Below are 13,540 nucleotides of genomic sequence, written 5' to 3'. Positions count from 1 at the left end.
TAAATGCATTTCCTTGACAAACTTCCCTGCCGGAGTGGTACCTCCAGGAGGGAAGGAAAGTGGCTGATTACGATTGTCTTCCTAATACGGAAGTTCTCACTTCCTACTTCCAGCATCGGCCTTTCTGGCCTTGTCTTTTTTCTGTTTCCCTGGAGTATAAAGGAAAGTTGTGTGCTGCCTCCTGGGTTTTATCCCAGAAGACTCTGGATTTCTTGCTGCCCACAGAGGCCTGAGGCAGGAGAGCTGCTAAGATGTCATGGAGTGCCCATTTAGTCACTGGCAGTCTGGGCAGGTTGCCCCTGTCTGGGTTTGTGGTGATGGAGGGGAGGCCAAGAGGCACAGACCGGGTCCTGGGGTGGCTGCAGGCAGCTCCAGCCGGTCCTGAGAATCCCCACCAGGGTCACGTGCCTTAGTAACTGCCCAGAAATGGCTGCCGCTTGCTGTGCTGCTGCTTTTCCTCCTTCTGCCCTTTCCCGCCACCCCTCGCATGTCTCAGTTGACAAGCAATTCCTTGTCTTCCCTGGCCCCCCGGGGAAAGGGCTAAGAAAGAGTCCATGTGCACCCCGACCTTACTAGCCTAAGGCGGGCAGAGGGGTGTGGAGCAGCCTAGGGTACAGAGCTCTGGGGGAGAGGCCCGCTAATGAGGGGTGCTCTCCCGTAGCCGTATGTTAAATGCTAACTAGGCTGTGGTAGGCAAGCTTTGCCAGCTGCTGTCATCTTCAGAAGATAGACGCAGCAGTGAGGAATGTTTGTGTTTCACTTTTTAATAAAGTGTTTAAAATGCTGTGCCTGGGAAACTTCAAACCCTGTGCTGCATGTCTGCTTCTCCCCTGAGCCTCTCGGCTTGGGGGTGGTAAAAATAATAAAAAGCCCAGTATATTTTCAGTACCTTACCTAACAGCATTGGTTCCCCACGCGGGTGTTCTGGAGGATGAGAGAGGTGGTCTTCTCCCAGCCTGTTACTCTCTTGCCTCCTACCTCGGTGCTTATACACACACTGTACCACCTGGTCATTTTCTGCCTCTTGACGCCACTTGTAGCCTTCTTTCCTTCCTCTCGGGTTAAGAGTAGCAACAGGTGGTAGGCTGTTAGAAAAAGAGGCTGCCTAACAAGCCCGGAGCAAATGGGAAGAAACTGGCCACAGCCCTACTTTCCCAAGCTCACTTCTAAGACATTCCAGCTAATGGCTAATGCAGGAAAATAGCCAGCACCTAAGGACATTTAAAATGGGTTTTTGTTTTCTTTTGCTGAAATCTGCTATTTTACTATAAAAGGTATAAAAAAAATTAAGGTGCAGCTGGGTGCAATGGCTCCCATAAAGTGGGAGAACTGCTTGATGCCAGGAGTTTGAGATCTCCAGACTAGCCTGGACAAAACCGATGTTTTGTAGATTAACAATTTTTTGTTGTAATAAAAAAAGGTTTAAAAATTTTTTTAAGGTTTTTTCCTCTAATTTTTACACACTCAAGCTAACTCAATGCATGTTTATTATCCTGGTGACTTGCAGTCACATTCTAATAACTTTCAAGACCAGAAAATATAGTAAAAATCACTCAAGATATCCATCTCTTCCATGCCTTAGTTTAATAGGTAGGCTTTATCTTTTGCCATTTCTGTATTTTATATGTTATGTACCTGTCTCATAATCCCTCTAAATATTTGCAAAAGACCACAGACTTAATAGCTTCTCTTCTCGTAAAGGAACGTCAACATTGCATCCAGTTGTCAGAATATGACCCTGCTGCTCTATTCCTACGTTCCTTACTTTAAGCAAGGAACAATTTCATACTCTCCTAGCTTGTGATCTTGATTGGCAAGTGACAATGGCTGACTTTATTGGTAATATCAGCTTCCATTTACCAGCCTCTAAGCTCCTGAACTTTTTACAAACTGTGCCTGTTAAATTTGTATCTATTGCTGTCTCTGAGCCCCTGCTTCACACAACTACTGTCTTTACAGATAGCTCAGAAAAACTCAGAAGAGCAGCTATAATGTGGGAAGATGCCATGCAAAACTGGCAACACAAAATCCAGGAACATTTTTAAACTATGCAACAGGTGGAGTTAGGTGTCCTGATATTGGCCTTACAAACTTTTCCTCACCAAGACGTAAATATAGTCAGTGATTCTGCTTATGCAGTGTACAGTATTACTCACTTAAATCTTGCACATGTAAAGGGCATTACTAATGAATCTACTAGCTTTGTTTCTTACTGTGCAAAAGCTCCTCTGTGCCCGTCATCACCATCTTTACATCACCCATATTCGCTCTCATTCTGGGCTACCTGGTTCCTTATCAGAAGGGAATGTTTGAGGTGATGCTCTGGTATGGCCACGAATGTGCTTTGCAGACTTTCCAGTATTTTTGCGAGCTCAAGCTGATCATGTCTTTTTTCATCAGAATGCCCGCAGTCTTAAACAACAGTTTCACTTGACATTTGCTCAAGCTCACATAAATATTAAAACTTGTCCTGATTGCCAATGACATTCTCTCTCTCATTCTTCCTTAAGTTTAGTGCCAATCCACAAGATTTGGTGCCTAATACTTTCTGGGAAACTGATGTTACTCAGTATCCACCCATTTAATGTTTTAAATTCCTCCACGTTAGCATGGACACTTATACAGTCTTGATACATGCTACTCCTGGACTGGAGAAGAAACTAAAGATGCAATTACTCATTTGTTTAAATCTATTATGACTTCAGGCCTTCCACAAACTATAAAAACTGATAATGGACCTTACTCTCTCAGGTGTTGATTCGCATATGCATTGCAACTTTTACATATGCAACACAAAACTGGCATTCCCTATAACTCAACCAGTAAGGCCATTGTTAAATGAGCTCATTAAACTCTTAAAGTATATTTTAATAAACAAAAAAGGGGGAACATGGGCCTGTCTCCTTGAGAACAGGACCTGTTGTTGGAGAATTGACCAGCAATGACAACGATGACTCAGAAGGTGCCTGACATTACTTGAGGACAGCTAAAGAGGTTGAATTAACACGCAACTATCCAGTTTACTGCCGTGGAAGCCCTTGCAACTGCAGAGAACCAGTTTCTTATGTATCTGGTGGTAATTGGGGAAATGTCTGAGAAAGTAAGACAGCCATGGATGTTAGGGTGGCAGGTAGTTCTTGTTCTTTGGCAAGTGAGATCAGCTTAAGAACATGTTTACTGGAGTCATGTTTTAAACCCCTGTTTTTAATGTTACTACATGGTGGGATGCTGATCTTTGTCATCTAATGATACTTCTTGGGCAGAAGGTCGATGGACGCCCCTGTCTTACCCTTTAACTAAAAATTTGAAATGGATTAAACTTAATTACTCCTTGACTTTATTGTCTAGTAATTCCTCTCTGTTTTTCCACAATAGCACACAACAAACGTGTTACTCTTATTCCTCAGGAGTATCATTAATATCATCCCAAAAGGGATGCTAAGCTTGCAAACTTGACCTTTATTTCTGCTGTTTACTACTAATCTTACTGAGGTGTCTAAGGAAGTTACGCAAGTACCTGATCCTCCTATATGCTGTCCGAGGAGGGACTGGTGATGTAAGTTTGAGGCTGTCCAGTGGTCTCTGTGCAGACGACTTGCAGCACATCAAGGGCCTCTGTTTGAAAATGACACTTTACTTGATTGGGGTCCCCATGATTATCTGATGTCTGCAAATCAGAATATTGGATTTAGGAGTCCCTCCAATAGTTCTATCACCTGGTCAGAGTGTGGATTTTCAGGATTAATATTATAACTAAAAGGGAAACAAATTTTAAGCCCTCTTCATACTCAAATTTGGAGACTAGGCCTTCCTTTCCTTGAAAGGGTTCTTTCACATGGTGAGTACATTACTAGTGGTGGCAACTATACCTTCTCTTTTGCCCAAAATGTTACTAATATAATACTGATTTGTATTGTGCACCCTTATATACTTCTGTTTGGGCAAAGTGTTCCTAACATAGAGCAAAATCAATCCTTTTATAATATTAAGGTCTCTTCCAGTAGCTACTATGCTACATGCTTGCCTCATCCAAACATTACACAGTTAAATATAACCTATATCATGATTTTAAAACAGCATGCAGAATTGTGGCTGCTTGTAAATTTGCCCTGGAATTGGGAAGGAGATTCGACCTTGCAGTTATTTAGAAAAGCACATCTGCAAGAAGCTTATCATGACCATTTGCCTCTCAAATTTCCACTCTTGAGTGTAAACTAAAGAAACAACTTGAAGAATGGTTGCAGCAATTATAAGCAAGTACCCTTCACAAATTACAAGAAGGCTTTTAATTGTTAAACCCGAACACCTGGTTGTCTGGATTAAACATATGCATTTGGGTGATGGCCGTGATACTTACTCTTTTTTGTATCTGTCTGCTAGGCATCTGCAGATGGCTCTGTGGTGCCACCCGTCACATCTATGACCAAGGAAGAACAATAGAAGCTACCTTGTGTGGGATGACCAGCATGCTCTAAGAATTAAAGAACGGGGAGATGTAGGGGGCACATGGCAACATATTCAAGTTTATGTTCATGGCATTTGAGGTCGGGCATGGAAACACACTGAGGCACTGTGTGTATGTTATTTGTGCATGGGAATGAAACTCCTTGACCCTGAAAACCGGACAGGGAGTGGAGTGTGTGGTGTGATAAGAAATGCTGAAAACAGCCTCCTGAGAATGCAGTTTCAGTGTGTACAAGGTCACAGGTGCCTCAGGAACCTACCTCAAATGACGTCTAGTGGATGTTGGTAGTTAATACAAGCCCTTTCAATAAATACTTGTAGATGGATGCTGGGGCGGACTCTTGGAAGAGCTACTCCCTAGCCCCGCTCAGTTGGAACTGTGTGAGTACTTCATTCTTGGCATTCACTGCAGGCTATAAGCTCTGCAGATGGAGTGCATGTCCTTTGCAGGGACATGGGTGAAGCTGGAAACCATCATTCTCAGCAAACTAACACAGTAACAGAAAACCAAACAACACATGTTCTCACTCATAAGTGGGTGTTGAACAAAGAGAACACATGGACACAGGGAGGGGTACATCACACACAGGGCCTGTTGCTGGGTGGGGGGGCTAGGGGAGGGATAGCATTAGGAGAAATACCTAATGTAGATGACGGGGTGATGGATGCAGCAAACCACCATGGCACGTGTATAACTACATAACAAACGTACACGTTCTGCACATGTACCCCAGAAGTATAATAATAATAAAAAAAAGAAAAAGAACTTGTCTTGGATAATTTACTGACTTTAACAACCTGATACAGCACTAAGAACTAATTAGTTGCAGAAAATAATGGAGAAAACAAAGGGCAAATTATGGAAACATTTCAGTGTGGTTAGTTTCCAGGGGTTGCATAGAATATTTTTGGCTTTCCATCTAAATATATCTTTCCTTGTAGGATGAATGGATTAATTTTCTGGGAAAAGTAGTATAGTTATAAAAGAGAAGGCAGTTGCTATAGAAACTCAGTATGTATTGTTGATGTTTGATGTTTCAAATTATATTGATAAATGTACATTTTATGTTAATGAGTTTAAAACTAAAAAATAATGATAGGGCTCTTTCTTGCTTTATGGAATGGATATGTGCTTGCAGAGTTAGCTGGGCAGGGGCAATTTCATTCTCTCTTGGTCTTGGATAATAAAGCTGGGAATTCATTTTAAAAGCTCTGATTCCACAATAGAATGATTTAGAAAATTACTAAGAGAGATTAGGTTACTGAACAACTTATCTTTCTTTTGTACTTGGGAAAATTATTCCCAAACCATCCTGTCTACCCAAACCATTCAGAACCATAAGACCATTTCCCTATGTCTGTGGCTTCTATATTTCTACACCTATACTTATCTTGAATTTTATTCTTTTTCTAGATGTTTCTAATAACTTAGGGAGAGCCAGACTGCTGTTTTAATAGTTCATCAAGACAGGTGTCACTTCTAACTCTCAAATTTCAAATGCTGTAATAAACACCAAATTAGGTCTTCTAAATTGATCTAGAATGCAATATACCTACATTTTATGACGACAAACCAGAAACTTCTTTTACAAGTCAGATAAAATTGTAGAATAATTTGAATTTATTTTAAAAATATACTGTAGCAAAAGTTCATAAGTTTTGTGTCCCAGCCTGGACACTGACCATTGAAAAATAGATGCCTTTCTGTGCCAGCAGCTGCTGATGCGTGCCATGCTCCTTGATTCTGCCATTCTGAAACACCACTATTAAGTCCGCATTCTGGATGGTGGACAGGCGGTGAGCAATCACAATGCAGGTGCGGCCTTCTCTGGCTTTGTCCAGGGCTTCCTGGACAACCTATTGATAATCAAACAGATACCTTATCCCAAAAATTGTATAAATAAGTTTTAACATTCAAAGAAATTTGAAAATGTTATCTTTCTAATCAACTTTTAAATTCTAATCTCTTTGAATCTTTGAACTTTATGCATGTGTATTTTGTAAAATCAACATTATTATCTACATAGTTATGTTATACTTTTTAAATATAACACAAATGGGTTCCCATGATGTAAAAAAAGCCTTTACAAGTATTTAAATTGTCTAATCTTCATATTTTATTTAACTAGTTCCCTTTTGAGTATGGGCTCAGTTTTTCATTAATGTGATTAAAAAATGTAATTTGAGCTTTTTTTCTTTTGAATGTTTTACTTTGCTTTTAAAATATATAACAATTTTAGAAAATTTGGAATAAAATACTCGATTACTTCAAAATAACCATTATCTAAAGTTCTGTGTTTTTCCTGGGCTCATGTGTATTTTTTTTCATAGTCGACAGCAAAATTCCTTCTATTTCATAAATTAAATATGATGTAAGTTGGGAGGCCACACACACCTTTTCACTTTCAGTATCCAGAGCTGATGTAGCTTCATCCAACAGGAGGATTTGAGGTTGTCTGATGAGAGCTCGGGCAATAGCAATCCTCTGTTTCTGACCTCCTGAGAGCTGAGTCCCCTTATCTCCCACTCTTGTTTTATATTTCTGCAAGTCAACGAAGTTATAAAGATGTTGAATGAACTGTTGCTTAACAGTTGTCAGTTCTATTTACAAGAAAAACATTTAGAGTCAATAACAGTTTCTATAACATTTTTTCAACTTGAGTGTTTATTTTCAAAATCAAACTAGAAAACTAGTGACTTTAATTCTCAATGGTATTCTATAGTAGAAAGCTGAGCAAATTCTCAAGTTCCTACTATTATCATAATGCCAGTTGATCTGGTGTCACTGGAGTCCTATAAAGGTTAAATGCAAATACTTTTCAAGTCTTTTTTAAAATTTCAAATGTTCATATGATCCCTGTAGATGCTAATTTATTCTTTCAAATTTAGGTATTACCTTAAATATTTATTGCACATATGCTATGCCTAGAACTGTAAGAAATATGAAAACGAATTGAGCTTTGTTCCTGCCCTAAAGGACTTTATAATCTACAGAGAAAAACACTACATATAAATCATTCAATATAAGGTCAAGTAAGGACCAAACTACAGTGCTGCATTATTTAATGACTATGTTCTTAAAACTGCGTTATCAGGCCATGCTATAGTTGTACAAACATACAGTACGTATACAAACATAGATGGTATCGCATACTATACCCTTAGGCTACATTGTATGGTCCATTTCTTCTAAGCTACAAACCTATACAGCATGTTACTGTACTGAATACAGTTGTTACACAATGGTAAGTATGCATGTTTCTAAACACAGAAAAGGAACAGTAAAAATGCAGTATAAAAGATTAAAAATGGTGCACCTGGATAGGGCACTTACCATGAGTGGAGTTTACAGCACTAAAAGTTGCCTGGGTAAGGCAATAAGAATGTGAAGGCCTAGGATATTACTGTATACTACTATAGACTTTATGAACACTGTACACTTAGGCTAAACTACATTTTCAACTTTTAACAATAACCTTAGCTTGCTTTGACTTTTTGACTATATAAATGTTATTATTATTACTATCATTATTATATTAGAGATAGGGTATTGCTCTTTCACCAGGCTGGAGTGCTGTGGTGTGATCATAGCTCACAGCAACCTCGGACTCGTGGGCTCAAGCAATCTGTCTCAAGTAGCTGGGACTACAAGAGTATGTCAGTCACCAAGCATGGCTAATTTGTTTTTGTTTTTATAGAAACTATGACTCCCTATATTGCCAAGGCTGGCCTTAAACTCCTGGCCTCAAGTAATCCTCTCATCTCCGCCTCCCAAAGTGCTAAGACTACAGGCATGAACTTCTAAATTTGTTGAAATTTTGGATTCTTTTGTAATAACACTTAGCTTAAAAAACACATTGCTTGCACAGCTTTACAAAGATATTTTCTTCCTTTATATCCTTACAGAAGTTATCAGTTTAAAATTTTTTATGGCTCGGCACAGTGATTCACACCTGTAATCCAGCGCTTTGGGAGGCTGAGGCGAGTGACTCACTTGAAGTCAGGAGTTAGAGACCAGCCCGGGCAACATGGTGAAACCCCATCTCTACAAAAAACACAAAAAATTAGCTGGGTGAGGTGTCGTGCACCTGTCTCAGCTACTCAGGAGGCTGAGGTGGAAGGATCACTTGAGCCCAGGAGGCAGAGGTGGTGAGCCATGATCATGCCACTGCACTCCAGCCTAGGTGGCAGAGTAGATGTCTCAAAAAGAATTATTTTTATTTTTGACTCTTCACATTTCTGTGTTATAAACTAAAATACAAACACACATAAGCCTAGGTCTACACAGGATCAAGATAATATCACTGTCTTCCACCTCCATATTTTGTCCCACTGGAAGGTCTTCAGGAACAATAACAAACACAGAGCTATCATCTTCTGCAATAGTAATGCCTGCTGTCTGAAACATCTCCTGAAGGACCTGACTGGGGCTATCTTATAATAACCTTCTTTAAAATACGGGAAATCTACATACACTAAGAAAACAACAAATGGTATAACAGATATGAACCAGTAAGTCATTTGTTGTCATTATCAAGTATTATGCATTGTACACAGTAGTATGTGCTATACTCTTACACAACTGGCAGCACGGGTTTGTTATGCCAGCATTGTGTTGCACTATGACATTATGACAGCTATGTCACTAGGCAATAGGAATTTTTCAGCTCCATTATACTCTTATGGGAACCACTGTGGTATATCCAGTCCGTCATTGACCAATATGTTGTTACGTAGCATGTGACTGTAGTAGTATACACAGCATGCTATGAAAGATCAGAAGAGGATGATAGAAATTGTTGTGGGGACAGGGTAGAAGGAGGAATAAAAAGTGGAAATAAACCTTTTTAGAGAAGTTTGGGAAGCTAGATTTTGAGACAGCATTCTAGGCTGAGAAACAACATATGAATAGAGATGTAAATTGAGGCAGTTCTGTTTGCAGGGTTTATGAAGTGATGTATATCATGTGAATTAATTTCCTAAAGTCTAGTCATCATTTATATTAAGAGCTGAAGCTGTAAGTTTTTTTAATTTACAGTCAAATCCAATATTTGATTCAGGTCAATGCCTATACATTAAAGGTTGGTAAGGCTAACCAACATGAAAGGTTTTTAAAATTTTATTTGTCAGTATGAGTGACTTCTAACTATATCAAAATATAAAAGCAAAAATAATTAAGCTCTAGTTCAGTTTAATCCAGTAGAAATTCAAATGTTGGAAGAGTGCCATAAAATGAATTGTCCCTACCATCACTTTTAGGAACCTCAACCATCCTTCTAGGACTACACATGCTTAAAGTGGACTCAAAATGGATCATGGACTGAAATTTAAAATGTAAAACTATAAGACTTTTAGAAAAAAAATGGAGAAAGTCTTTTGGGTCTAGGGCTAGGCAACAAGTTCTTAGACTTGACACTGAAAGCATGACCCATAAAAGGAAAAATTCATAAATTGGACCTCGTCAAAATTAAAACTTTTGCTCTGCAAAAGACTCTCTTACAGGATGAATAAACAAGTTACAGACTGGGAAAAAACATTTACAAACTACATATCCAAGAGTAATTACAATATATTTAAAAAAAAAAAAAACTTCCCAAAACTCAGCAGTAAAAGAGAAAAATCCAGTTAGAATATGGGCAAACAACATGGAGACATTTCACCAAAGAGGATCTATATACGGCAAATAAGCATACAAAAAAACTATGTTCAACATCATTTGTCATTGGGAAATGCATATTAAAGCCATAGTGATGTATCACTATACTCCTATCAGAATGATAAAAATAAAAACAAATGACAACAGTAAATGTTGGCAAAGATTCAGAGAAACTACATCACTCATACATTACTGGTAGGAATGTAAAATGGGATGGCCACTCTGGAAAATAGTTTAGCAGTGGCTTATAAACTAAACATGAAATTGTCATACTGCTCCACAATTCCACTCCTGGGTGTTTAACCCAAAGAAATAAAAACTTGGGTCCATACAAAAACCTGAATACAAGTATTTACAGCAGCTTTATTTGCAATAGCCAGAAAAGGAAATAATCCAGATATCCTTCAACAGGTGAATGGTTAAACTGTGATGTACATCTATACTGTGGAATACTACTCAGTAATAAAAAGCAATGACCTATGAATACACACAACTTCAGGGAATTAGCGAATGACAACAGATAATCCCAAAAGTTTACATACTGTATGTATTTTTATAAAACATTTTTAAAATATAAAATTATACAAACAGATTAGTGATTGCCAGAGTTTGGGAGGAGTAAGGATGGGAGGCAGGAATGTATGTGTGGCTCTAAAAGGACTATACGAGGGGATCTTTATGGGGATGGGAATGTTCTGTGTCTTAATTGGTGGATCTATGAATCCACATCTGCAATACAGCTGCAAATGAATGCAAGTAAAACTAGGGAAATATGAATAAGATCAGTTGGAGTGTATCAATATCAATATCCTGCTTGTGATACTGTATACTAGTTTTGCAAGATATTGCCATTGGCAGAAACTAGGTAAAGGGTACATAATATCTCTGTATTCCTTACCACTACATGTGAATCTATACTTATCTCAAAATAAAAACTTTAATTGCTTCAAAAGTACCATAGAGTTAAACCAAACATGACTGCAGTCTGAATGCAGCCCCAACTACCAGTCTACAACCTGAAGTATGGTGGTTTGGAGCTTCTAACTACATTTGTATGAGGTGGGCATGATGTACTCCCACTTACAAATAAGGAAGTTTGGTATCCTGAAGTTAACTGCCTTGTCCAAGGTTGTTAGTTAGTAAATCAACATATTTTGTTACAAGGTTTTGTTGGCATAATTCTGGTACTTGTTTGGGGTATAAAACATATTCTCTTCTGATTTCAGCTAAGAAACTACCCGTTAACTTACATGGGGTAACGTCTCGATGAAATGATGTATGTTGGCAGCTTTGGCTGCACTCACAATTTCATCCTGTGATGCCACCCGGCTATTGTCTCCATAGGCAATATTCTCAGCAATGCTGCAGTCAAACAGGATGGGCTCCTGAGATACGATTCCGAGTTGGGCTCTGAGCCACTGGACATTGAGTTTCTTTGCTTCTTGGCCATCGAGAAGCTGAAAACCAAAGTCCACAAACTATAAGAAGCATTTAAAAAAGAAGAAAACTAAAAAGTTACTAGATTGTCCATTTGGAGGACTGTTGCATGAGGGCATCAGCAGCATCAAAACACCAACCTTCCAAGACTTACATTGTTGAAGACCAGCATGGCCAACATGATGACTTTTATGGTGATTAAGCCATCCCTACCTTGGTCTAACTGGCAAAATGGTAGCACATTTGACCCTCTTTTTTCACACTTCTCTTTGTCTTTGTCTGCCCTCCTCCAGCCACCTGTGTCTATTCTGCCTTAAAGAAGTCTGCATCAAGGTGTCCCACTCAGGTCTGCTGTCTCCAAAATAATCCCAACCCTTCAACTTGATTCCCCACGCACACCAGTGAAAAAGCGGATCAGAAGCACGGCCCCCAGATTCGAAAAGTTGGTTGACTCTGCTCCTACATCTACCTTTCTTTTCCCTGAAAACAACTAGCCTTAACTTTCCCCCACTTCACTTTTTCTGACAGCACTAAGGACAAGAATCCAATGGACAACAAACAAGTTACAAAGGGCAGTGTTTTTGGGAGAATTTTTTTTGCTGGCAGTGATGGTTTTGTTTTTGTTTTACTTGCTACAGGCAGGAGGTATGGTGCTCCCAGGGGAGTGTTGTAGTTGAAAGTACAGCCTTCTGTAAGGTAAAGGTTACAGGCAAAGGAATAGACACAAGCCCAGCTAGTCTTGACCTTAATAAAGAATAAAATTCCCACCATAGTATCAGCACATCATATTTACAGAGTTTTGATGAGCTGTTTTGCCTATGTTACCTGCATAATAGTTATAATAGAAAAGCATAAGATTTCCAGAAAAAAACAACTAAATCAGGCTTAACAAGGCTGATTTAGGCTTAACAACTATGAATAAAACAGCTTAAACAAAGCTTAACACTTTGGTGACTGTCTAATGGGAACAGGCTCCCAGGGCTCGGTCATGGGTCCCATCCCAAGGTGATGGCAGATAACAAGCATTATTGGTAAGAGTTGGTCTTCACGCAAGGAAGACAGCCAGGAAACTACATGCCAGAAAATCAATGACAAAAGCCAAATATGAAAGGGCTGGAGGTTCAGGATCAAAGTCAAAGTTTGAGAGCCTAGAATCCAAGGTAAGAGAAGGCGGCAAAACTGAAGGCAGTAGGGAGGCAATAAGCAGGGAGCGGCCTGTTTAGGAAGTCGACTTCGAATTTGGACAGGAGTTTGTCGTTCACCTTGATAAGTCAGTAGGTCAGTGTTTGCTTAGGAAAATCAGGCTGGCTGGAAAGGCCCATGACAGGGTAAAAGTTAACTTTATATTCAGTGTTTTCTGAGCTAGGCTGAATTTCAGATATTCTGTCCTATGGTCCCCATATATTTCTCAGATAGGGTGCCAGTTCAGGGTTTATAGAATGTGGTAATTGTATCAAACGGGATTCTGGGTCTACGTTCGTCCAGTATTTTCCAGTATGACGATATTGGTTGGGTCACTTAAGATACACCCTTCAATCATGTCACTAAGGAAATGTGCTCACCACTGTCCCCGCCAAGGGGTCGTAGAACCGCTCCAGGAGCTGGACCACCGTGCTCTTCCCACAGCCACTGCTGCCCACCAGGGCCAGCGTCTGGCCCTTCTTCACCTCCAGGCTCAGCCCCTGAAGCACTGGCATGTTTGGTCGCGTGGGATAATTGAACATGACTTCACTAAACATTATATTTCCTTCAAACTTATCCTGAAACAATGTTTAAATGTTGCCATTATAATTGGCCTGATTAATTGGAATAAGAAATATTAGGAAGCTTTACCAAAGACTGTAGTAGAGAAACATAAAATTCATATTTGGTATAGTTCTAGTGCCAGTTAATATTGATAGCAAGTTATTATGATGTGAAACGAAGGTGAGAGATAGGGTTATAGGTGAGATTAGACAAAAAGTCATTACCATGAGTTGTTAC

The 13,540-nt window shown here is 39.3% G+C and overlaps 1 protein-coding gene across 7 annotated transcripts in view; it reads right to left on the bottom strand.

Moving 5' to 3' along the window:
* Window positions 1-6,062: 6,062 nt before the first annotated feature.
* Window positions 6,063-13,540, bottom strand: part of ABCB4 (ATP binding cassette subfamily B member 4) — a 66,603-nt gene continuing 59,125 nt past the window's right edge. For all 7 annotated transcript variants that reach the window (XM_017536504.2, XM_017536506.2, XM_017536505.2 and 4 more), the window contains 4 exons: window positions 13,120-13,317; window positions 11,371-11,577; window positions 6,860-7,006; window positions 6,063-6,321 (listed from right to left, as the gene is read on the bottom strand). In XM_017536504.2, the coding sequence (XP_017391993.1) occupies window positions 6,115-6,321; window positions 6,860-7,006; window positions 11,371-11,577; window positions 13,120-13,317 (759 nt within the window). In that variant the 3' untranslated portion in view covers window positions 6,063-6,114. The remainder of the gene's footprint in view (window positions 6,322-6,859; window positions 7,007-11,370; window positions 11,578-13,119; window positions 13,318-13,540) is intronic.

This window comes from Cebus imitator, unplaced genomic scaffold (genome assembly GCF_001604975.1).
Source record: "Cebus imitator isolate Cc_AM_T3 unplaced genomic scaffold, Cebus_imitator-1.0 Scaffold98, whole genome shotgun sequence".
Lineage (NCBI taxonomy): Eukaryota > Metazoa > Chordata > Mammalia > Primates > Cebidae > Cebus > Cebus imitator.
This window is presented reverse-complemented; position numbering and strand designations above follow the sequence as displayed.